The sequence below is a fragment of the Salvelinus fontinalis genome, chromosome 29, assembly GCF_029448725.1.
Source record: "Salvelinus fontinalis isolate EN_2023a chromosome 29, ASM2944872v1, whole genome shotgun sequence".
Taxonomy (NCBI): domain Eukaryota; kingdom Metazoa; phylum Chordata; class Actinopteri; order Salmoniformes; family Salmonidae; genus Salvelinus; species Salvelinus fontinalis.
In genome coordinates this window covers 13,707,080-13,729,981 of record NC_074693.1, presented here as the reverse complement: position 1 = coordinate 13,729,981, position 22,902 = coordinate 13,707,080, and the positions used below count along the sequence as shown (strand labels likewise).

At 47.1% G+C, this 22,902-nt stretch overlaps 1 protein-coding gene across 4 annotated transcripts in view; it reads left to right on the top strand.

The window, feature by feature from the left end:
* Positions 1–22,902, top strand: part of LOC129827460 (probable E3 ubiquitin-protein ligase MID2) — a 321,932-nt gene that overhangs the window by 138,158 nt on the left and 160,872 nt on the right. For all 4 annotated transcript variants that reach the window (XM_055888340.1, XM_055888339.1, XM_055888342.1 and 1 more), the window contains one exon: positions 13,467–14,275. In XM_055888340.1, the coding sequence (XP_055744315.1) occupies positions 13,523–14,275 (753 nt within the window). In that variant the 5' untranslated portion in view covers positions 13,467–13,522. The remainder of the gene's footprint in view (positions 1–13,466; positions 14,276–22,902) is intronic.

Here is a 22,902-nt window from a genome sequence, read left to right as displayed (position 1 = left end):
CTAAAGCACAGACCTGACTAAAGCACGGACCAGACTAAAGCACGGACCTGACTACACAATGAACCCTCATCTGGATTTTGTTAAGTGTTACAGTCTGTAGAGAGGAGAAGCAGCAGAACGCACGTTTAGGGGAGTGCACGTTTAGCATAGTGCACGTTTGGCAGATTAGCAAACCTGAATGAAGTTGAGGTCTACTAGCTACTAGGAATGTCAATAATGGTTGTTTTAGCCAGCTAACCATTTTTTAAAGGGACCTCCATGAATGTATAGTGTTTTATGTTACTATATTCTATTTTAAAGGTACTGTACAGTAGTCTTTTACTATAGGTAAGACCACGTAAAAAGGATTCCTTCAAGTGATTTAACCTCTGACATCTCTACTAGCTTCCTGTTAGTGTGGTGTCTGATTGTCACACAATAGAGGTAAAAAGGTCCTAAATATGTTTCAAAGGGCTTTGTGTTATGACTTGTAGTCTCTCACCAGTAACTGTCTCATGATTGAACTATGTGATTGGTAAATGGAACCTGACAGATAGTTCCGGAACCCCTTGAATAACTGTTGTCATGGTGCTAGCATACTGTAACACTCCCACCGTCAGCCCGTACACCCCCTGTTGTCATGGTGCTAGCATACTGTAACACTCCCAGCTTCAGACCGTACACCCCCTGTTGTCATGGTGCTAGCATACTGTAACACTCCCAGCCTCAGACCGTACACCCCCTGTTGTCATGGTGCTAGCATACTGTAACATTCCCAGCTTCAGACCGAACACCCCCTGTTGTCATGGTGCTAGCATACTGTAACACTCCCAGCCTCAGACCGTACCGCCCCTGTTGTCATGGTGCTAGCATACTGTAACACTCCCAGCCTCAGACCGTACACCCCCTGTTGTCATGGTGCTAGCATACTGTAACACTCCCAGCGTCAGACCGTACACCCCCTGTTGTCATGGTGCTAGCATACTGTAACACTCCCAGCCTCAGACCGTACACCCCCTGTTATCATGGTGCTAGCATACTGTAACACTCCCAGCTTCAGACCGTACACCCCCTGTTGTCATGGTGCTAGCATACTGTAACACTCCCAGCCTCAGACCGTACACCCCCTGTTGTCATGGTGCTAGCATACTGTAACACTCCCAGCCTCAGACCGTACACCCCCTGTTGTCATGGTGCTAGCATACTGTAACACTCCCAGCCTCAGACCGTACATCCCCTGTTGTCATGGTGCTAGCATACTGTAACACTCCCAGCTTCAGACCGTACACCCCCTGTTGTCATGGTGCTAGCATACTGTAACACTTCCAGCTTCAGACCGTACACCCCCTGTTGTCATGGTGCTAGCATACTGTAACACTCCCAGCGTCAGACCGTACACCCCCTGTTGTCATGGTGCTAGCATAGTGTAACACTCCCAGCCTCAGACCGTACACCCCCTGTTGTCATGGTGCTAGCATACTGTAACACTCCCAGCCTCAGACCGTACACCCCCTGTTGTCATGGTGCTAGCATACTGTAACACTCCCAGCCTCAGACCGTACACCCCCTGTTGTCATGGTGCTAGCATACTGTAACACTCCCAGCCTCAGACCGTACACCCCCTGTTGTCATGGTGCTAGCATACTGTAACACTTCCAGCTTCAGACCGTACACCCCCTGTTGTCATGGTGCTAGCATACTGTAACACTCCCAGCTTCAGACCGTACACCCCCTGTTGTCATGGTGCTAGCATACTGTAACACTCCCAGCCTCAGACCGTACACCCCCTGTTGTCATGGTGCTAGCATACTGTAACACTCCCAGCTTCAGACCGAACACCCCCTGTTGTCATGGTGCTAGCATACTGTAACACTCCCAGCCTCAGACCGTACATCCCTGTTGTCATACTGTTCTTTAAAGCCACCTACACAGTTCCCATTGACACTAACCCCTCATGGGATGATACTGTGACAGAGAGAGGTTCGCCGGGTACCAAATGCCATGCTATTCCTTTTATGGTGCGCCATGGGTCCTTCTCAAAAGTAGTGCACTATATAGGGGAACATGTCGCCATTTTGGGACACATTATGTGACAGACAAGACATCTCCCAGGGAGAGGAATAACATCACGTGGAGATCTGGTAGCAACACGGGCGTCGTGGTAATTGTCACTCCAATAAATGCTCGTAGAAAAAGACTCACTTGTCATTCATACTGCAGCTCGCTGGCACCAATACCGTAGCATCGTCATTCCTACTGTAGGCTATGTGATGAGTAAGTGCATCGTTACTGTGTTTCTGAGACGTATTCTGTCACATACCTTTTGACCATGTAGTGTATGTATGTGGACACCTGCTCGTCGAACATGTCAGTCCAAAATCATGGCCGTAAATATAGAGTTGGTCTTTTGCTGCTATAACTGCCTCCACTCTTCACTCTCATCATTTACAGGGACTTTTATCCACATAATTTACAGGGACTTTTATCCACATCATTTACAGGGACTTTTATCCACATCATTTACAGGGACTTTTATCCACATCATTTACAGGGACTTTTATCCACATCATTTACAGGGACTTTTATCCACATCATTTACAGGGACTTTTATCCACATCATTTACAGGGACTTTTATCCACATCATTTACAGGGACTTTTATCCACATCATTTACAGGGACTTTTATCCACATCATTTACAGGGACTTTTATCCACATCATTTACAGGGACTTTTATCCACATCATTTACAGGGACTTTTATCCACATCATTTACAGGGACTTTTATCCACATCATTTACAGGGACTTTTATCCACGTCATTTAGACTTTTATCCACATAATTTAAAGGGACTTTTATCCACATCATTTACAGGGACTTTTATCCACATCATTTACAGGGACTTTTATCCACATCATTTACAGGGACTTTTTTACACGTCATTTACAGGGACTTTTATCCACATCATTTACAGGGACTTTTATCCACATCATTTACAGCGACTTTTATCCACATCATTTACAGGGACTTTTATCCACATCATTTACAGGGACTTTTATCCACATCATTTACAGGGACTTTTATCCACATCATTTACAGGGACTTTTATCCACATCATTTACAGGGACTTTTATCCACGTCATTTACAGGGACTTTTATCCACGTCATTTACAGGGACTTTTATCCACGTCATTTACATGGACTTTTATCCACGTCATTTACAGGGACTTTTATCCACGTCATTTACAGGGACTTTCATCCACGTCATTTACAGGGACTTTTATCCACGTCATTTACAGGGACTTTTATCCACGTCATTTACAGGGACTTTTATCCACATCATTTACAGGGACTTTTATCCACATCATTTACATTAACTTTTATCCACATCATTTACAGGGACTTTTTTCCACATCATTTACAGGGACTTTTATCCACATCATTTACAGGGACTTTTATCCACGTCATTTACAGGGACTTTTATCCACATCCTTTACAGGGACTTTTATCCACATCATTTAAAGGGACTTTTATCCACAGCTGCAGCCTCTTAGAATGGTTCTTACGGTTCCATGTTAGTTCTGGCTCGGTTCTGCCCTGACCTTCTAACCTTTACAAGTTCCACCCATCATTAAAAGTCAGGGGGTCAGCCCCCGCATCACTTTCAGGTGATTGCCAGCCCAGCATGCCCAGGCAGCCGAGCTGTCCATTCTCTCTCTCACACACACACACACCCAGGCAGCCGAGCTGCCCATTCTCTCTCTCACACACACACGCACACACGCCAAGGGGAGTACACACACACACACACACACACACACACACACACACACACACACACACACACACACACACACACACACACACACACACATGCACGCACACACACACACACATGTACGCACACACACACACCCAGGCAGCCTCCCACTCAAACACATAGAATATAGTAATATAGAGACTAATGGACTGGTTACGTGGCTTCAGCATTAATGTCTTGTAGGCTCTTAATGTATGTGTCCTTTTTTCACTCCTGGAAGGGAGTTGGCATAACAGAAATACAGTATTATTTTTGAAAGGGACCTCGCTGGATCGACAATGTTTTGTGTTACTATATTCTATTTTAAAGGAACTGTATAGTAGTCTGTTTCTATATGTAAGACCACGTCAAAAAGGATTTATTTTGTGTTCATGTGAATGTGGGAAAAAAACATCAAGGAAGAGGCCTAAACATTGTGGGTGATTTTACAGTAAAATGTCCCCAATTGTTTTAACAAGGCTAATTGTCATTGTTCCAGAAATGCCATATTCTAATGTGACGCATGCTTTGTCTGGGCTCAGCTAGAGCCCAGTGAACACAGTCCCCTGAGGATGTTCCTTCCCTGGGATTAAATACACAAACAAAACAAAGACAGAGACTGTGTATCAAATGGCACCCTATTCCCTATCAGTGGAGGCTGCTGAGGGGAGGACGGCTCATAATAATGGCTGGAACAGAACAAATGGAATGGCATCAAACACATGGAAACCATGGAAACCGTGTGTTTGATGTATTTGATACCATTCCACTGATTCCGCTCCAGCCATTACCACGAGCCCGTCCTCCCTAATTAAGGTGCCACTAACCTCCTATGTTCCCGAAGTAGTGTACTACTTTTGACCAGGGCCCATAGGGAGTGTGTTGCCATTTGGGACGCAGACAGAGACTCAGACAAATGCAAACACAAAATAAACATCAATCAGAACCCCTGGTTGTCATGCCTACAATAGACTGCTATACTGAGAGTCAATCAGAACCCCTGGTTGTCATGCCTACAATAGACTCCTATACCGAGAGTCAATCAGAACCCCTGGTTGTCATGCCTACAATAGACTCCTATACTGAGAGTCAATCAGAACCCCTGGTTGTCATGTCAACAATAGACTCCTATACTGAGAGTCAATCGGAGCCCCTGGTTGTCATGTCTACAATAGGCTCCTATACTGGGAGTCAATCAGAACCCCTGGTTGTCATGCCTACAATAGACTCTACAATAGACTCCTATACTGGGAGTCAATCAGAACCCCTGGTTGTCATGCCTACAATAGACTCTACAATAGACTCCTATACTGGGAGTCAATCAGAACCCCTGGTTGTCATGCCTACAATAGACTCTACAATAGACTCCTATACTGGGAGTCAATCAGAACCCCTGGTTGTCATGCCTACAATAGACTCTACAATAGACTCCTATACTGAGAGTCAATCAGAACCCCTGGTTGTCATGCCTACAATAGACTCCAATACTGAGAGCCCAAAACATGTCAAAGCATATGTTATACGAACCTTATTAGCATTTGAACAGCTGGTCAAGTAGTTTAACAGGGAGGTTACATCCTCATTGAGCTGTAGGACAGTGAACCAGTAGTTTCACAGGGAGGTTATATCCTCATTGAGCTGTAGGACAGTGAACCAGTAGTTTAACAGGGAGGTTACTTCCTCATTGAGCTGTAGGACAGTGAACCAGTAGTTTCACATGGAGGTTACATCCTCATTGAGCTGTAGAACAGTGAACCAGTAGTTTAACAGGGAGGTTACTTCCTCATTGAGCTGTAGGACAGTGAACCAGTAGTTTCACAGGGAGGTTACTTCCTCATTGAGCTGTAGGACAGTGAACCAGTAGTTTAACAGGGAGGTTACTTCCTCATTGAGCTGTAGGACAGAGAACCAGTAGTTTAACAGGGAGGTGATATCTTCATTGAGCTGTAGGACAGTGAACCAGTAGTTTAACAGGGAGGTGATATCCTCATTGAGCTGTAGGACAGTGAACCAGTAGTTTAACAGGGAGGTTATATCCTCATTGAGCTGTAGAACAGTGAACCAGTAGTTTAACAGGGAGGTGATATCCTCATTGAGCTGTAGAACAGTGAATCAGTAGTTTAACAGGGAGGTGATATCCTCATTGAGCTGTAGAACAGTGAACCAGTAGTTTAACAGGGAGGTGATAACCTCATTGAGCTGTAGGACAGTGAACCAGTAGTTTAACAGGGAGGTTATATCCTCATTGAGCTGTAGGACAGTGAACCAGTAGTTTAACAGGGAGGTGATATCCTCATTGAGCTGTAGGACAGTGAACCAGTAGTTTAACAGGGAGGTTACTTCCTCATTGAGCTGTAGGACAGTGAACCAGTAGTTTAACAGGGAGGTTACTTCCTCATTGAGCTGTAGGACAGTGAACCAGTAGTTTAACAGGGAGGTTACTTCCTCATTGAGCTGTAGGACAGTGAATCAGTAGTTTCACAGGGAGGTTATATCCTCATTGAGCTGTAGAACAGTGAACCAGTAGTTTAACAGGGAGGTTACTTCCTCATTGAGCTGTAGGACAGTGAACCAGTAGTTTAACAGGGAGGTGATATCCTCATTGAGCTGTAGGACAGTGAACCAGTAGTTTAACAGGGAGGTGATATCCTCATTGAGCTGTAGGACAGTGAACCAGTAGTTTAACAGGGAGGTGATATCCTCATTGAGCTGTAGAACAGTGAACCAGTAGTTTAACAGGGAGGTGATATCCTCATTGAGCTGTAGGACAGTGAACCAGTAGTTTAACAGGGAGGTGATATCCTCATTGAGCTGTAGAACAGTGAACCAGTAGTTTAACAGGGAGGTGATATCCTCATTGAGCTGTAGAACAGTGAACCAGTAGTTTAACAGGGAGGTGATATCCTCATTGAGCTGTAGGACAGTGAACCAGTAAGGTAGATAGCAGATTTGAGATAGTCAAAATGTTTAGTTTGTTGTATAAAGCGTAAAATGTGTTTAATTCTGTGCAGCTGTATAGTTCTATACTGTATAGTTCTATACTGTATAGTTCTGTACTGTATAGTTCTATACTGTATACTTCTATACTGTTTCTATAAGTGGATTAGAGAAACAGCAGCTGACTAATGTATGCCACTCTGGGTACGTCCCAAATGCACCCTGTTCCCCATATAGTGCACTTATTTGGACCTGAGTCCTATAGACCCCGGTCAAAGGTAGTTCACTATGTAGGGAATAGGGTGCCATTTGAGATGCAAGCCTTAATGTGAAGTTCTTGTTGAGGAGAAGTGTTCAATAAGGCTCCAGAACAGCTTGCTGTGGAGTACAGAACCCCTTGAGAACAGACTCAGCCACTCAGCTTTACAGAGAGCCGTCTCTATTTCACCTCGTCTTATGTTGATTACTGCAGGACTTAACGTTTATAGTCCAGACAGGCATTTTCAGCTGAATCAGATGGTGACAATGAATAAATGAATATTACAGATAACTAATTTAGCTTGTTCGAAACGGCGGGTATGTGCACTACTAATGACCAGAGCTTCTATGGGCTCTAGTCCAAAATAGTGCACTATATAGGGAATAGGGCTGATTTGGAACGGAGACTAAATCTGTTTTTATTTCTGTGTTCTCCCAAACTGGCTGGTGTCCTCGTCTTCTGAGCTTTATTCTCCCAAGTGGCACAGCGGAGAAAATGGATAATGAGGCTGTCTATTCAGTGTTAATGCTTACACATATGTCTCTTCATTTGTAAGCTATGTGGCGTACGTACACACGTTTCTCACCCTGTTAAGCAATAAAAAGCTAATTCCAATCAAATGAAATATGTCTGCCAAATGAGTCACTGTCCGCGTCAATCTGGCCATTGTGGGAGGCCCACTCCTCACCAGTCAAATAGAGAAATAACCCTCAGTGGAAGAGATTTAGCATCATTCTAGTTTAGTATTGATAAAGGGTTAGATCACCCAAAGTACCAAATTACAGAATGGTTTCCTTACCCTATAAGCAGTCTATGGACATGTTCAAATCAGCTAGAAGTGACTTTGTTGAGCTTTTACAATCAATTTGAGATACTTTTGGATGATTTGGATATGATGCGTGAAAAATGCTAATATCGTGACCATGAGTTGAATGGGATTTGTTCCACAAAATGCCAACTTGTTAGCATTTGGATACGCTGTCAGGGAAATAAAACCCAAGCATGGAATGTGGTCGTACCTTGTCCATAGACTGCTTACAGGGTAAGGAAACGAATGTGTCATTTTGGGTGAACTATTGTCCCGATTAGTATATACATTTGCCCATCTACAGTAGCTAGGCTATGTCTTTCTATCTGCTATCTTACCAGTCACCTGGAGCATCAGCCAAGGGGTCACAGAGGTCAACCTTCCTTCCTCCCCCTTCCTCGTCTCTGTCTCCGGGATGCTGATCTCCTATCTGACTGTCTGACACAGATAGAACAGGCCTTTTGTTAACATGGTGGACCAGCCAGCCTCGTTTACCTCTTAACATATACCACCTAGGGATGTGTCTCTAATGGTGCCCTATTCCATATATAGTGCACAACTACCCATAGAGCTCTGGTCAAAAAGTAGTGCACTATATAGAGAACAGGGTGACATTTGAGACGCAGGCCTAGTTGCTGCCTGTGAGGTCTCCCAACTCACATAAAACCAACCTACCTGATATCGACCAAATAAAGCAGCTGATAAAATCTCAGCCGTGCCTCCGTCCGTCCGACCAAGGTGAACGTGAAGGACAGACACTGGCCCTGGCATATTATCTGCATGATTGGCTACGGGTCTGAGATATTGTCTATTTTTCCCGGTGATTAATTTGTAGTGGAACGGTAGCTAGCTAGGCCGTCACAAGCAGTTATCTGGTGCTTAAATCATGTTCGCTTTGAAAACTGGTTCGATGTCCGAGGGTAGTGACCGTTAGCCTGGTCCCAGATCTGTTTGTGCTCTCTTGCCAACTACGATGGTGAGAGTACAAAGAGATCTGAAACCAGTCTAAGTTGACATGTCTGTGGGGTTTGGGTTGGGGAATGATGTCTTCAAGCCTCTGTCCTCTCTTGTGACCGTTCCTGTCTTTGTATGTGCTGTTTTCATTTGAGGAGCTTCCATAGTGGACGAAGTTGTCAGTTGCCATCAAATATACAAATGAACATTGAACACCAGTGAAAAAAAGAGGATGTTTCCATTGTGGTCCTCAATGGAATAGGCGATGTATGTACACGATGTATGTACACTATGTATGTACACTATGTATGTACACTATGTATGTACACTATGTATAGACATGTTTCAACTCTGATGGGAGAGGTCTAGGTCCTTGCAAGAGCAGTGAGAGAGAATTGGGAGGGTGGGATTTTCATGCAAGAATGACAACTCTTAATGACAATACATCATCAGGGGTCAGCTGTTTTAATACCCTTCTGTTCCATGCTGCTTACTTTGTTTCTCTAGAAAAAAGAAAAGAGCAAGTAAAAGATAGGATGAGAGAGAGAGAGGATGAGAGAGAGAGAGGATGAGAGAGAGAGAGGATGAGAGAGAGGGGGAGAGAGGAGGAGAGAGAGAGAGGATGAGAGAGAGGGGGGAGAGAGGAGGAGAGAGAGAGGAGGAGAGGGGGGGAGAGAGGAGGAGAGAGAGAGAGGATGAGAGAGAGGGGGGGAGAGAGAGGAGGAGAGGGGGGAGAGAGAGAGAGAGGAGGAGAGAGAGAGGATGAGAGAGAGGATGAGAGAGAGGGGGGGGGGAGAGAGGAGGAGAGAGAGAGAGGATGAGAGAGAGGGGGGGAGAGGAGGAGAGAGAGAGGGAGGGAGAGAGAGAGAGAGGAGAAGAGAGAGAGGATGAGAGAGAGGGGGGGAGAGGAGGAGAGAGGGAGGGAGAGAGAGAGGAGAAGAGAGAGAGGGGGGGAGAGAGTGAGGAGGAGAGAGAGGGGGGAGAGAGTGAGGAGGAGAGAGGAGGGGGGGAGAGAGAGAGGGGGGGGAGGAGAGAGCGAGGAGGAGAGAGAAGGGGGAGGGGGGAGAGAGAGGGGGGAGAAGGAGAGAGCGAGGAGGAGAGAGAAGGGGGGGAGAGAGGAGGAGAGAGAGAGGGGGGAGGAGGAGAGAGAAGGGGGAAGAGAGGAGGAGAGAGAGAGGGGGGGAGGAGGAGAGAGCGAGGAGGAGAGAGAAGGTTGGGAGGGGGAGAGAGAGGAGGAGAGAGCGAGAGAGAGGGTCGGAGGTAGTAGATGAGGAGTGTGGAACTGTCTGCATGCGAGGTGTTCGCCAGGGTTAGAGGAGGGGAAGGGAAGGGGGGAGAGAGAGAGGGTCGCCAGGGTTAGAGGAGGGGAAGGGAAGGGGGGAGAGAGAGAGGGTCGCCAGGGTTAGAGGAAGGGAAGGGGGGAGAGAGAGAGGGTCGCCAGGGTTAGAGGAGGGGATGGGAAGGGGGGAGAGAGAGAGGGTCGCCAGTGTTAGAGGAAGGGAAGGGGGGAGAGAGAGAGGGTCGCCAGGGTTAGAGGAGGGGAAGGGAAGGGGGGAGAGAGAGAGGGTCGCCAGGGTTAGAGGAAGGGAAGGGGGGAGAGAGAGAGGGTCGCCAGGGTTAGAGGAAGGGAAGGGGGGAGAGAGAGAGGGTCGCCAGGGTTAGAGGAAGGGAAGGGAAGGGGGGAGAGAGAGAGGGTCGCCAGTGTTAGAGGAGGGGAAGGGAAGGGGGGAGAGAGAGAGGGTCGCCAGTGTTAGAGGAGGGGAAGGGAAGGGGGGAGAGAGAGAGGGTCGCCAGTGTTAGAGGAGGGGGAGGGGAAGAGAGGGAGTGCAGACCCGGCTTGCCACTTTCCCTGCCTGGCTGAGGTGATTTGTGCCTTTCATGTTCAGGACCCAGTGAAATCCATGAATTCAGAAACATTATAATCTGTCCAGCCAACAGACTCTGTTAAATTTAGGCCTCTCTGGAGGCAAGGCAGAGAAAGGAAGGAGTGGTTAAAAATAAATGGAGAAGAAAATACTTAGAGTGTTTTGGGAGTCGGAGCAGCCCTCTGTCTCTGTTTCTCTCTCTCTCTCTCTCTCTCTCTCTCTCTCTCTCTCTCTCTCTCTCTCTCTCTCTCTCTCTCTCTCTCTCTCTAATATTTCTCTGTCTCTCTCTCAATTCAATTTAAGGGCTTTATTGGCATGAGGAACATATGTTAACATTGCCATAGCAAGTGTAGATAATAAACAAAAGTGAAATAAATAATACAAATTAGCAGTAAACATTACACACGCAGATAGATGCAACAGATAGATGCTATTCTTATGACATGCATCGATGGGTAGCTCTCTAACTCTCTCTATGTCTCTCTTTCTCTCTCTCTATCTCTTCTCTCTCTGTGTCTCTGTGTGTCTCTGTGTGTCTGTCTCTCTCTCTCTCTCTGTGTCTCTGTGTGTGTCTCCTCTCTCTCTCTCTCTCTCTCTCTCTCTCTCTCTCTCTCCCTCTCATGCATTATATGCCATGTCATTTGACAGCACCAGGCAGGCAGTTGTGTGTGTGTGTGTGAGTGTGCTGCTAGACTCACTGAGGCTGGAGGCTCTGGAGAGATGCCAGGCAGAGCAGGGCTGCCACCACTGTGCCCGGTCTTCAGCTAGAGACATTACACTGATCAGATTAGCCTGCATCTCTGTCTGGGTGTGTCCCAAATCACTAGCCTGCATCTCTGTCTGGGTGTGTCCTAAATCACGTCCTATTCCCTGTATAGTGCACTACTATGGGCCCTGGTCAAAACTAGTGCACTATATAGGGAACAGGGTGTATCCTTTCTGTCTGTACAGACCTTCCTCATCTCGACCCAGCTAGCCTCATTATTCAGGCTGCCAGCCCCATCTCTACCCACCTAGTCTCATTATTCAGTCTGCCAGCCCGATCTCGACCCATCTAGTCTCATTATTCAGTCTGCCAGGCCCATCTCTACCCAGCTAGCCTCATTATTCAGTCTGCCAGCCCCATCCCTACCCATCTAGTCTCATTATTCAGTCTGCCAGCCCCATCCCTACCCATCTAGTCTCATTATTCAGTCTGCCCTCCCCATCTCTACCCATCTAGTCTCATTATTCAGTCTGCCATCCCCATCTCTACCCATCTAGTCTCATTATTCAGTCTGCCAGGCCCATCCTTTACCCATCTAGTCTCATTATTCAGTCTGCCAGGCCCATCTCTACCCATCTGGCCTCATTATTCAGTCTGCCATCCCCATCTCGACCCATCTAGTCCCATTATTCAGTCTGCCAGGCCCATCCTTTACCCAGCTAGCCTCATTATTCAGTCTGCCAGGCCCATCTCTACCCAGCTAGCCTCATTATTCAGTCTGCCAGCCCCATCCCTACCCATCTGGCCTCATTATTCAGGCTGCCATCCCCATCTCTACCCAGCTTGCCTCATTACTCAGTCTGCCATCCCCATCTCTACCCATCTAGCCTCATTATTCAGGCTGCCATCCCCATCTCTACCCAGCTAGCCTCATTATTCAGTCTGCCATCCCCATCTCTACCCATCTAGTCTCATTATTCAGTCTGCCAGTCCCATCTCTACCCATCTAGTCTCATTATTCAGTCTGCCAGCCCCATCTCTACCCATCTAGTCTCATTATTCAGTCTGCCAGCCCCATCTCTACCCATCTAGCCTCATTATTCAGTCTGCCAGCCCCATCTCTACCCAGCTAGCCTCATTATTCAGTCTGCCAGGCCCATCTCTACCCATCTAGTCTCATTATTCAGTCTGCCAGCCCCATCTCTACCCATCCAGTCTCATTATTCAGTCTGCCAGCCCCATCTCTACCCATCTAGCCTCATTATTCAGTCTGCCAGCCCCATCTCTACCCATCTAGTCTCATTATTCAGTCTGCCAGCCCCATCTCTACCCATCTAGTCTCATTATTCAGTCTGCCAGCCCCATCTCTACCCATCTAGTCTCATTATTGTCTGCCAGCCCCATCTCTACCCATCTAGTCTCATTATTCAGTCTGCCAGCCCCATCTCTACCCATCTAGCCTCATTATTCAGTCTGCCAGCCCCATCTCTACCCATCTAGCCTCATTGTTCAGTCTGCCAGCCCCATCTCTACCCATCTAGCCTCATTGTTCAGTCTGCCAGCCCCATCTCTACCCAGCTAGCCTCATTATTCAGTCTGCCATCCCCATCTCTACCCATCTAGTCTCATTATTCAGTCTGCCATCCCCATCTCTACCCAGCTAGCCTCATTATTCAGTCTGCCAGCCCCATCTCTACCCATCTAGTCTCATTATTCAGCCTGCCATCCTCATCTCTACCCATCTAGCCTCATTATTCAGTCTGCCAGCCCCATCCCTACCCATCTAGTCTCATTATTCAGCCTGCCATCCTCATCTCTACCCATCTAGTCTCATTATTCAGTCTGCCAGCCCCATCTCTACCCATCTAGTCTCATTATTCAGTCTGCCAGGCCCATCCTTTACCCATCTAGTCTCATTATTCAGTCTGCCCTCCCCATCTCTACCCATCTAGTCTCATTATTCAGTCTGCCAGCCCCATCTCTACCCATCTAGTCTCATTATTCAGTCTGCCAGCCCCATCTCTACCCATCTAGCCTCATTATTCAGTCTGCCAGCCCCATCTCTACCCATCTAGTCTCATTATTCAGTCTGCCAGCGAGGCATAGAGTTTTAGAGTCCTATGTACTCATTGTCAACTCTGTCTCTGATCTCCTCGTTCAGGTGACTGACCAGCTTCCCTGGGATTTGATGTCGCCTCTAGATTGGTTCTGCTGAAGATGGAAACACTGGAGTCTGAGCTCACCTGTCCAATCTGCCTGGAGTTGTTTGAAGATCCCCTGCTCTTACCCTGCGCCCACAGCCTGTGTTTCAACTGCGCCCACCGCATCTTAGTCTCCCACTGCTCGTCCAACAAACCTCTAGAGTCCATCTCCGCCTTCCAGTGCCCCACCTGCCGTTACGTCATCACGCTGAACCACCGCGGTCTGGAGGGCCTGAAGCGCAATGTGACCCTGCAGAACATCATCCACCGTTTCCAGAAGGCCTCCGTCAGCGGCCCTAACTCCCCCAGTGAGAGCCGTCGTGCCCCAGGTCTCTCCGGAGGCCACAGGCCCTATAGCAGCAGCGGAGGAGGAGGCTCCGGCAGCCACAGCGCCCGCTCCAGCCCGGCCCAGCCCTCCTCTCATCAGCACACTGCCACCATGTCTCTGGAGCACCGTATCAGCTGCCAGTTCTGCGAGCAGGACCCGCCGCGCGAGGCAGTCAAGACATGTGTGACCTGCGAGGTGTCGTACTGCGACCGGTGTCTGCGTGCCACGCACCCCAATAAGAAGCCGTTTACCAGTCACCGGTTGGTGGAGCCGGTGCATGACGCTCACATGAGAGGCCTCACCTGTCTGGAGCATGAGAATGAGAAGGTTAATATGTACTGCATCGTGGATGACCAGCTGATATGTGCCCTGTGTAAGCTGGTGGGACGACACAGAGAACATCAAGTCTCCTCTCTCAGCGAACGCTTCGACAAACTCAAGGTGAGCCCCCACCCCCCCCTCTCTAATACACAGATCACACACTGACTGTACACCTCAACAAACTCAAGGTGAGCCCCCACCCCCCCCTCTCTAATACACAGATCACACACTGACTGTACACCTCAACAAACTGCGTTTGAAGGGTTTGATTCCAAAATGCAACATATACATTTTCAGAAATGTTGGTAAATTCACATGAATTAAAAACACATTTTGTGAAAGTGATTAAGCTATTATTGTTTTCATCTTGCCATGACATGGGCTAACCCTAACCCCATGGGCTAACCCTAACATCATGGGCTAACCCTAACATCATGGGCTAACCCTAACCTCATGGGCTAACCCTAACCCCATGGGCTAACCCTAACCCCATGGGCTAACCCTAACATCATGGGCTAACCCTAACCCCATGGGCTAACCCTAACATCATGGGCTAACCCTAACATCATGGGCTAACCCTAACCTCATGGGCTAACCCTAACCCCATGGGCTAACCCTAACATCATGGGCTAACCCTAACCCCATGGGCTAACCCTAACCCCATGGGCTAACCCTAACATCATGGGCTAACCCTAACCCCATGGGCTAACCCTAACCCCATGGGCTAACCCTAACATCATGGGCTAACCCTAACCCCATGGGCTAACCCTAACATCATGGGCTAACCCTAACCCCATGGGCTAACCCTAACATCATGGGCTAACCCTAACCCCATGGGCTAACCCTAACATCAGGGGCTAACCCTAACCCCATGGGCTAACCCTAACATCATGGGCTAACCCTAACCCCATGGGCTAACCCTAACCCCATGGGCTAACCCTAACCCTAACCCTAACATCATGGGCTAACCCTAACCCCATGGGCTAACCCTAACCCCATGGGCTAACCCTAACCCCATGGGCTAACCCTAACCCTAACCTCATGGGCTAACCCTAACCTCATGGGCTAACCCTAACCCCATGGGCTAACCCTAACCCCATGGGCTAACCCTAACCTCATGGGCTAACCCTAACCCTAACCCCATGGGCTAACCCTAAACCCACGGGCTAACCCTAACCCTAACCTCATGGGCTAACCCTAACCACATGGAATAACCCTAACCTCATGGACTAACCCTAACCCTAACCCCATGGACTAACCCTAAACCCACGGGCTAACCCTAACCCTAACCTCATGGGCTAACCCTAACCTCATGGGCTAACCCTAACCCCATGGGCTAACCCTAACCCCATGGGCTAACCCTAACCACATGGGCTAACCCTAACCTCATGGGCTAACCCTAACCCTAACCCCATGGGCTAACCCTAAACCCACGGGCTAACCCTAACCCTAACCTCATGGGCTAACCCTAACCCCATGGGCTAACCCTAACCCCATGGGCTAACCCTAACCCCATGGGCTAACCCTAACCCCATGGGCTAACCCTAACCCCATGGGCTAACCCTAACCCCATGGGCTAACCCTAACCCTAACCTCATGGGCTAACCCTAACCCCATGGGCTAACCCTAACCCCATGGGCTAACCCTAACCCCATGGGCTAACCCTAACGCTGTTTACAGCCTCCGTATGTGTGTTATTGTAGGAGTGACACAGCCCTCTGTTTACAGCCTCCGTATGTGTGTTATTGTAGGAGTGACACAGCCCTCTGTTTACAGCCTCTGTGTGTGTGTTATTGTAGGAGTGACACTGTTTACAGCCTCTGTATGTGTGTTATTGTAGGAGTGACACAGCCCTCTGTTTACAGCCTCCGTATGTGTGTTATTGTAGGAGTGACACAGCCCTCTGTTTACAGCCTCTGTGTGTGTGTTATTGTAGGAGTGACGCTGTTTACAGCCTCTGTATGTGTGTTATTGTAGGAGTGACACAGCCCTCTGTTTACAGCCTCTGTGTGTGTGTTATTGTAGGAGTGACGCTGTTTACAGCCTCCGTATGTGTGTTATTGTAGGAGTGACACTGTTTACAGCCTCCGTATGTGTGTTATTGTAGGAGTGACACAGCCCTCTGTTTACAGCCTCCGTATGTGTGTTATTGTAGGAGTGACACAGCCCTCTGTTTACAGCCTCTGTGTGTGTGTCATTGTAGGAGTGACACAGCCCTCTGTTTACAGCCTCCGTATGTGTGTTATTGTAGGAGTGACACAGCCCTCTGTTTACAGCCTCTGTGTGTGTGTTATTGTAGGAGTGACACAGCCCTCTGTTTACAGCCTCTGTGTGTGTGTTATTGTAGGAGTGACACAGCCCTCTGTTTACAGCCTCCGTATGTGTGTTATTGTAGGAGTGACGCTGTTTACAGCCTCCGTATGTGTGTTATTGTAGGAGTGACACTGTTTACAGCCTCCGTATGTGTGTTATTGTAGGAGTGACGCTGTTTACAGCCTCCGTATGTGTGTTATTGTAGGAGTGACACAGCCCTCTGTTTACAGCCTCTGTATGTGTGTTATTGTAGGAGTGACACTGTTTACAGCCTCTGTATGTGTGTTATTGTAGGAGTGACACAGCCCTCTGTTACAGCCTCCGTATGTGTGTTATTGTAGGAGTGACACTGTTTACAGCCTCCGTATGTGTGTTATTGTAGGAGTGACACAGCCGTCTGTTTACAGCCTCTGTATGTGTGTTATTGTAGGAGTGACACTGTTTACAGCCTCTGTATGTGTGCTATTGTAGGAGTGACTCTGTTTACAGCCTCTGTATGTGTGTTATTGTAGGAGTGACACTGTTTACAGCCTCTGTATGTGTGTTATTGTAGGAGTGACTCTGTTTACAGCCTCTGTATGTGTGTTATTGTAGGAGTGACTCTGTTTACAGCCTCTGTATGTGTGTTATTGTAGGAGTGACACTGTTTACAGCCTCCGTATGTGTGTTATTGTAGGAGTGACGCTGTTTACAGTCTCCGTGTGTTTACAGTCAGTAGCCTATTATTGTTTTTCATGAGCTTGTTTCGAAAATGTCCTCTTTCGGGCCAACAGAAACAGATTTCACAGACTCCAACAGGAACAAAATATCACAGGCTCCAACAGGAACAGATATCACAGGCTCCAACAGGAAAGAGAGAGTGTCAATGTGAGAGAGGGAAAGAGAGAGTGTCAATGTGAGAGAGGGAAAGAGAGAGAGAGAGAGAGAGAGAGAGAGAGAGAGAGAGAGAGAGTGACAATGTGAGAGAAGGAAAGAGAGAGAGTGACAATGTGAGAGAAGGAAAGAGAGAGAGTGACAATGTGAGAGAAGGAAAGAGAGAGAGAGAGAGAGAGTGTCACTGTGGGAGAGGGAAAGAGAGAGTGTCAATGTGAGAGAGGGAAAGAGAGAGAGAGAGAGAGTGACAATGTGAGAGAAGGAAAGAGAGAGAGTGACAATGTGAGAGAAGGAAAGAGAGAGAGTGACAATGTGAGAGAAGGAAAGAGAGAGAGTGACAATGTGAGAGAAGGAAAGAGAGAGAGTGACAATGTGAGAGAAGGAAAGAGAGAGAGTGACAATGTGAGAGAAGGAAAGAGAGAGAGAGAGAGAGAGTGTCACTGTGGGAGAGGGAAAGAGAGAGTGTCAATGTGAGAGAGGGAAAGAGAGAGAGAGAGAGAGTGACAATGTGAGAGAAGGAAAGAGAGAGAGTGACAATGTGAGAGAAGGAAAGAGAGAGAGTGACAATGTGAGAGAAGGAAAGAGAGAGAGTGACAATGTGAGAGAAGGAAAGAGAGAGAGTGACAATGTGAGAGAAGGAAAGAGAGAGAGAGAGAGAGAGAGAGAGAGAGAGAGAGAGAGAGAGAGAGACAATGTGAGAGAAGGAAAGAGAGAGAGTGACAATGTGAGAGAAGGAAAGAGAGAGAGTGACAATGTGAGAGAAGGAAAGAGAGAGAGAGAGAGAGAGAGTGTCACTGTGGGAGAGGGAAAGAGAGAGTGTCAATGTGAGAGAGGGAAAGAGAGAGAGAGAGAGAGAGTGACAATGTGAGAGAAGGAAAGAGAGAGAGAGAGAGTGTCACTGTGAGAGAGGGAAAGAGGGAGTGACAATGTGAGAGAGGGAAAGGGAGAGAGAGAGAGTGTCAATGTGAGAGAGGGAAAGAGAGAGAGAGTGAGAGAGGTAAAGAGAGAGAGAGCGTGAGAGGGAAAGAGAGAGAGAGAGAGAGTGACAATGTGAGAGAAGGAAAGAGAGAGAGAGAGAGTGACAATGTGAGAGAAGGAAAGAGAGAGAGAGAGAGTGTCACTGTGAGAGAGGGAAAGAGAGAGTGACAATGTGAGAGAGGGAAAGAGAGAGAGAGAGAGTGTTCTACTGTGTGAGAGAGAGAGAGAGAGAGAGAGAGCGAGAGAGAGAGAGAGAGTGAGAGAGAGTGTGTCACTGTGAGAGAGGGGGGAGAGAGACAATTACAAATTCCACCTAGACACCGTTTGTAGAGCACACTAAAAACTACACCTACCTCGGCCTAAACATCAGCACCACAGGTAACTTCCACAAAGCCGTGAACGATCTGAGAGACAAGTCAAGAAGGGCCTCCTACGCCATCAAAAGGAACATAAAACAGGAAATCCCAATTAGGATTTGGCAAATAATACTTGAATCAGTAGTAGAACCCATTGTCCTCTATGGTTGTGAGTACGGCTGTGGCAGTCATGGAATTCTGTCAGCCGGGGATTGTCAAGCAAATAACTGCTGGTCTCACGGTAGTTAACTGTTAATTAACATAAACACATTTAGTATCTCATGGCTTCTACATTTAAAAAAAAGTTGAAGTAATCCATGTAATATAGCCAACACTTTCACAATAAATCCATTATTTGTTTTAGACAGATCTAAAGAATCATGAAATGAAGAAAAAGGTTGTCTATTTTCAGAGGAATTGAATCACAAACACTGGGTTGTCCTTACGTTAGGCCCTGATCCGGCCATAATGGCTGTGGGCGACACTAGTTCATTTAGCAGACATATGTTCTCTAAATGATTTGAGGGAGTGCGCACATGCGGCTATTCTGTGTTGAGCGGTTAACAAAGAAACAGGTGTTCCTATATGCTTCATTTCAAGTTATTAATGTGACTTTAGTTGTTCTACAAACATTGAGCTAAAAGTTTAGAAGGCTGCATGATGATTTGAAAACAAGTTACATGAAAGGCATGTGCTGTGCTTTGTTTTCTGTGCAGGCTGTACACACTACATCAGTCACCCATTCACAATTTGACAAGCACTTGATAATGCCTTTATGTGGCCCTAATGCTCCCCTAATAAAATCCATGCTTTTTGTGACCAGTGGCCATTGTGCCCTTGGGCTGAATATTATAATTCCCTTCTCCTGGCTGTGTGCTCCGAAGCACCTCTCACTCACATGGCTCTCTCAAAGAGCTCAATGCCCGTCACATGATCGTGTCTTCCGCACAGGCTACAAGTGAAGACAGACACATCACGGACGCAACTGTGCATGTCCTTATCCAATTCCGAGGTGCATATTGAAGATATTGGAAGAACTGTCCACATTTACTTTTCGTCAGCCAACAAGATGAGTAGACCTAACGGACAGCAAAAGTACTAGCCTACAGTATGACAATCTACTATCCCCCAGAATATATTTTTTATATTCTGTGTGAGAAATAAATATTCCAAAACGTAGTCTGGGACAGTTGTGGGATGCGATAGATCCCAAATTAATACAACCACTAGAATCAAAAAAACTTTTTTAAGAAATGAGGCTGACGCAACAGATCAGAACGTTTAGCTTAAAATGTAAATAAATGATTTGTCTATTTCTTCACATTATATGGCATCTTTCTTTTGGTGTTTTTCAGAGTCAGTAGAAAGGCCTCTTTAGTGTCCTAAGTTTTCATAACTGGGACCTTAATTGCCTACCGTCTGTAAGCCGTTAGTGTCTTAGCGATCTTTCCACAGGTGGCCAGGGCAGTAAGTTGCAATGACCGTACTGTGAGACGCCTAAGACAGCGCTAGAGGGAGACCGGACAGACAGCTGATCGTCCTCGCAGTGGCAGACCATGTGTAACAACACCTGCGCAGGATCAGTACATCCGAACATCACACCTACGGGACAGGTACAGGATGGCAAAAACAACTGTCCGAGTTACACCAGGAACGCACAATCCCTCCATCAGTGCTCAGACTGTCCACAATAGGCTGAGAGAGGCTGGACTGAGGGCTTGTAGGCCTGTTGTAAGGCAGGTCCTCACCAGACGTCACCGGCAACAACATCGCCTATGGGCACAAACCTACCGTCGCTGGACCAGACAGGACTGGCAAAAAGTGCTCTTCACTGACGAGTCACGGTTTTGTCTCCCCAGGGCTGATGGTCGGATTCGTGTTTATTGTCGAAGGAATGAGCGTTACACCGAGGCCTGTACTCTGGTGCGGGATCGATTTGGCGGTGGAGGGTCCGTCATGGTCTGGGGCGGTGTGTCACAGCATCATCGGACTGAGCTTGTTGTCATTGCAGGCAATCTCAACGCTGTGCGTTACAGGGAAGCCATCCTCCTCCCTCATGTGGTATCCTTCCTGCAGGCTCATCCTGACATGACCCTCCAGCATGACAATGCCACCAGCCATACTGCTCGTTCTGTGTGTGATTTCCTGCAAGACAGGAATGTCAGTGTTCTGCAATGGCCAGCTAAGACCCCGGATCTCCCATTGAACACGTCTGGGACATGTTGGATCGGAAGGTGAGGGAACTTGCAGGTGCCTTGGTGGAAGAGTGGGCTAGTATCTCACAGCAAGAACTGGCAAATCTGGTGCAGTCCTTGAGGAGGAGATGCACTGCAGTACTTAATGCAGCTGGTGGCCACACCAGTTACTGACTGTTACTTTTCATTTTGACCCCCACTTTGTTCAGGGACACATTATTCCATTTATGTTAGTCATATGTCTGTGGAACTTGTTCAGTTTATGTCTCGGGTTGTTGAATCTTGTTATGTTCATACAAATATTTACACATGTTAAATTTGCTGAAAATAAACGCAGTTGACAGTGAGAGGGCGTTTCTTTTTTTGCTGACTTTACTAAATAATGTCTGAAATTAGTTTTGATTTAGAATGGATCATTATCTCATACACCTGTCTCGGAACAAGGGGGGAAAAAGACATGTCATCTATGCATTTAAATAGCGAATGTAGGACACCCTTCCCGTGGTTCATTTTCATGCCAGCCAGGTAGGCTACACTCCTGTTGTAGAAATAAGCAAAGTGCTTAATTTTAGGAAAGTTGAGAAATAAATATAGTAGGCCTAGCCTATAGAAAACTGATGGGATCCTCCTATTTTTAATAGAGGACATCACTCTGTTTTCTCACCTCAATTGCATAGCCTATAGAAATGTTGCACAACATGAGATTAGTTTGTCGAATACATTTACATGAAGTAATTAGAGGGACAGTAAAGTGCAGAGTACCATGCAGTTAGCAAGTTTGGTAGGCTACTAATGACCATCAGCAGCGTCAGAGCTTGGAGAAGCCTAATTACAGTGACTAGACGATCACATGGAATTTGACTGCCGTCATGACTCGTGACCGCCGATGTGGCAGTAATACGGTCACCGTAACGATCCTAGTTGTAAGGTCTGGGGACAAACACCGCATTTGAGACTGTGAAGGGAGAATTCTACAAACACATTGTCTGTGTACAACATAAAACACAAAATAATGCATTTAGAGCAGAATTAGGCCAATACTCGCTAATTATCAAAATCCAGAAAAGAGACATTCAAATTCTACAACCACCTAAAAGAAACCTATTCTTAAACATTCCATAACAAAGCCCTCACCTACATTGAGATGAACCGGGAGAAGAGTCCCCTCGAGTCCTCTCAGCCAGCTGGTACGGGGACCTTGTTCACAAACACAATCAGACTCCACAGAGCCCCAGGACAGCAACACAATTAGACCCAACCAAATCATGAGAAAACAAAAAGATAATTACTTGACACATTGGAAAGAATTAACAAAATAACTGAGGAAACTAGAATGCTATTTGTCTCCAAACAGAGAGTACACATTGGCAGAATACCTGACCACTGTGACTGACCCTAAACAGAGAGTACACATTGGCAGAATACCTGACCACTGTGACTGACCCTAAACAGAGAGTACACATTGGCAGAATACCTGACCACTGTGACTGACCCTAAACAGAGAGTACACATTGGTAGAATGCCTGACCACTGTGACTGGCCCTAAACAGAGAGTACACAGTGGCAGAATACCTGACCACTGTGACTGGCCCTAAACAGAGAGTACACAGTGGCAGAATACCTGACCACTGTGACTGGCCCTAAACAGAGAGTACACAGTGGCAGAATACCTGACCACTGTGACTGGCCCTAAACAGAGAGTACACAGTGGCAGAATACTTGACCACTGTGACTGACCCTAAACAGAGAGTACACATTGGCAGAATACCTGACCACTGTGACTGGCCCTAAACAGAGAGTACACAGTGGCAGAATACCTGACCACTGTGACTGGCCCTAAACAGAGAGTACACAGTGGCAGAATACCTGACCACTGTGACTGGCCCTAAACAGAGAGTACACAGTGGCAGAATACTTGACCACTGTGACTGACCCAAAATTAAGGAAAGCTTTGACTATGTACAGACTCAGTGAGCATAGCTTTGCCATTGAGAGAGGCCGCAGTAGCCAGACCTGGCTTTCATATACATAG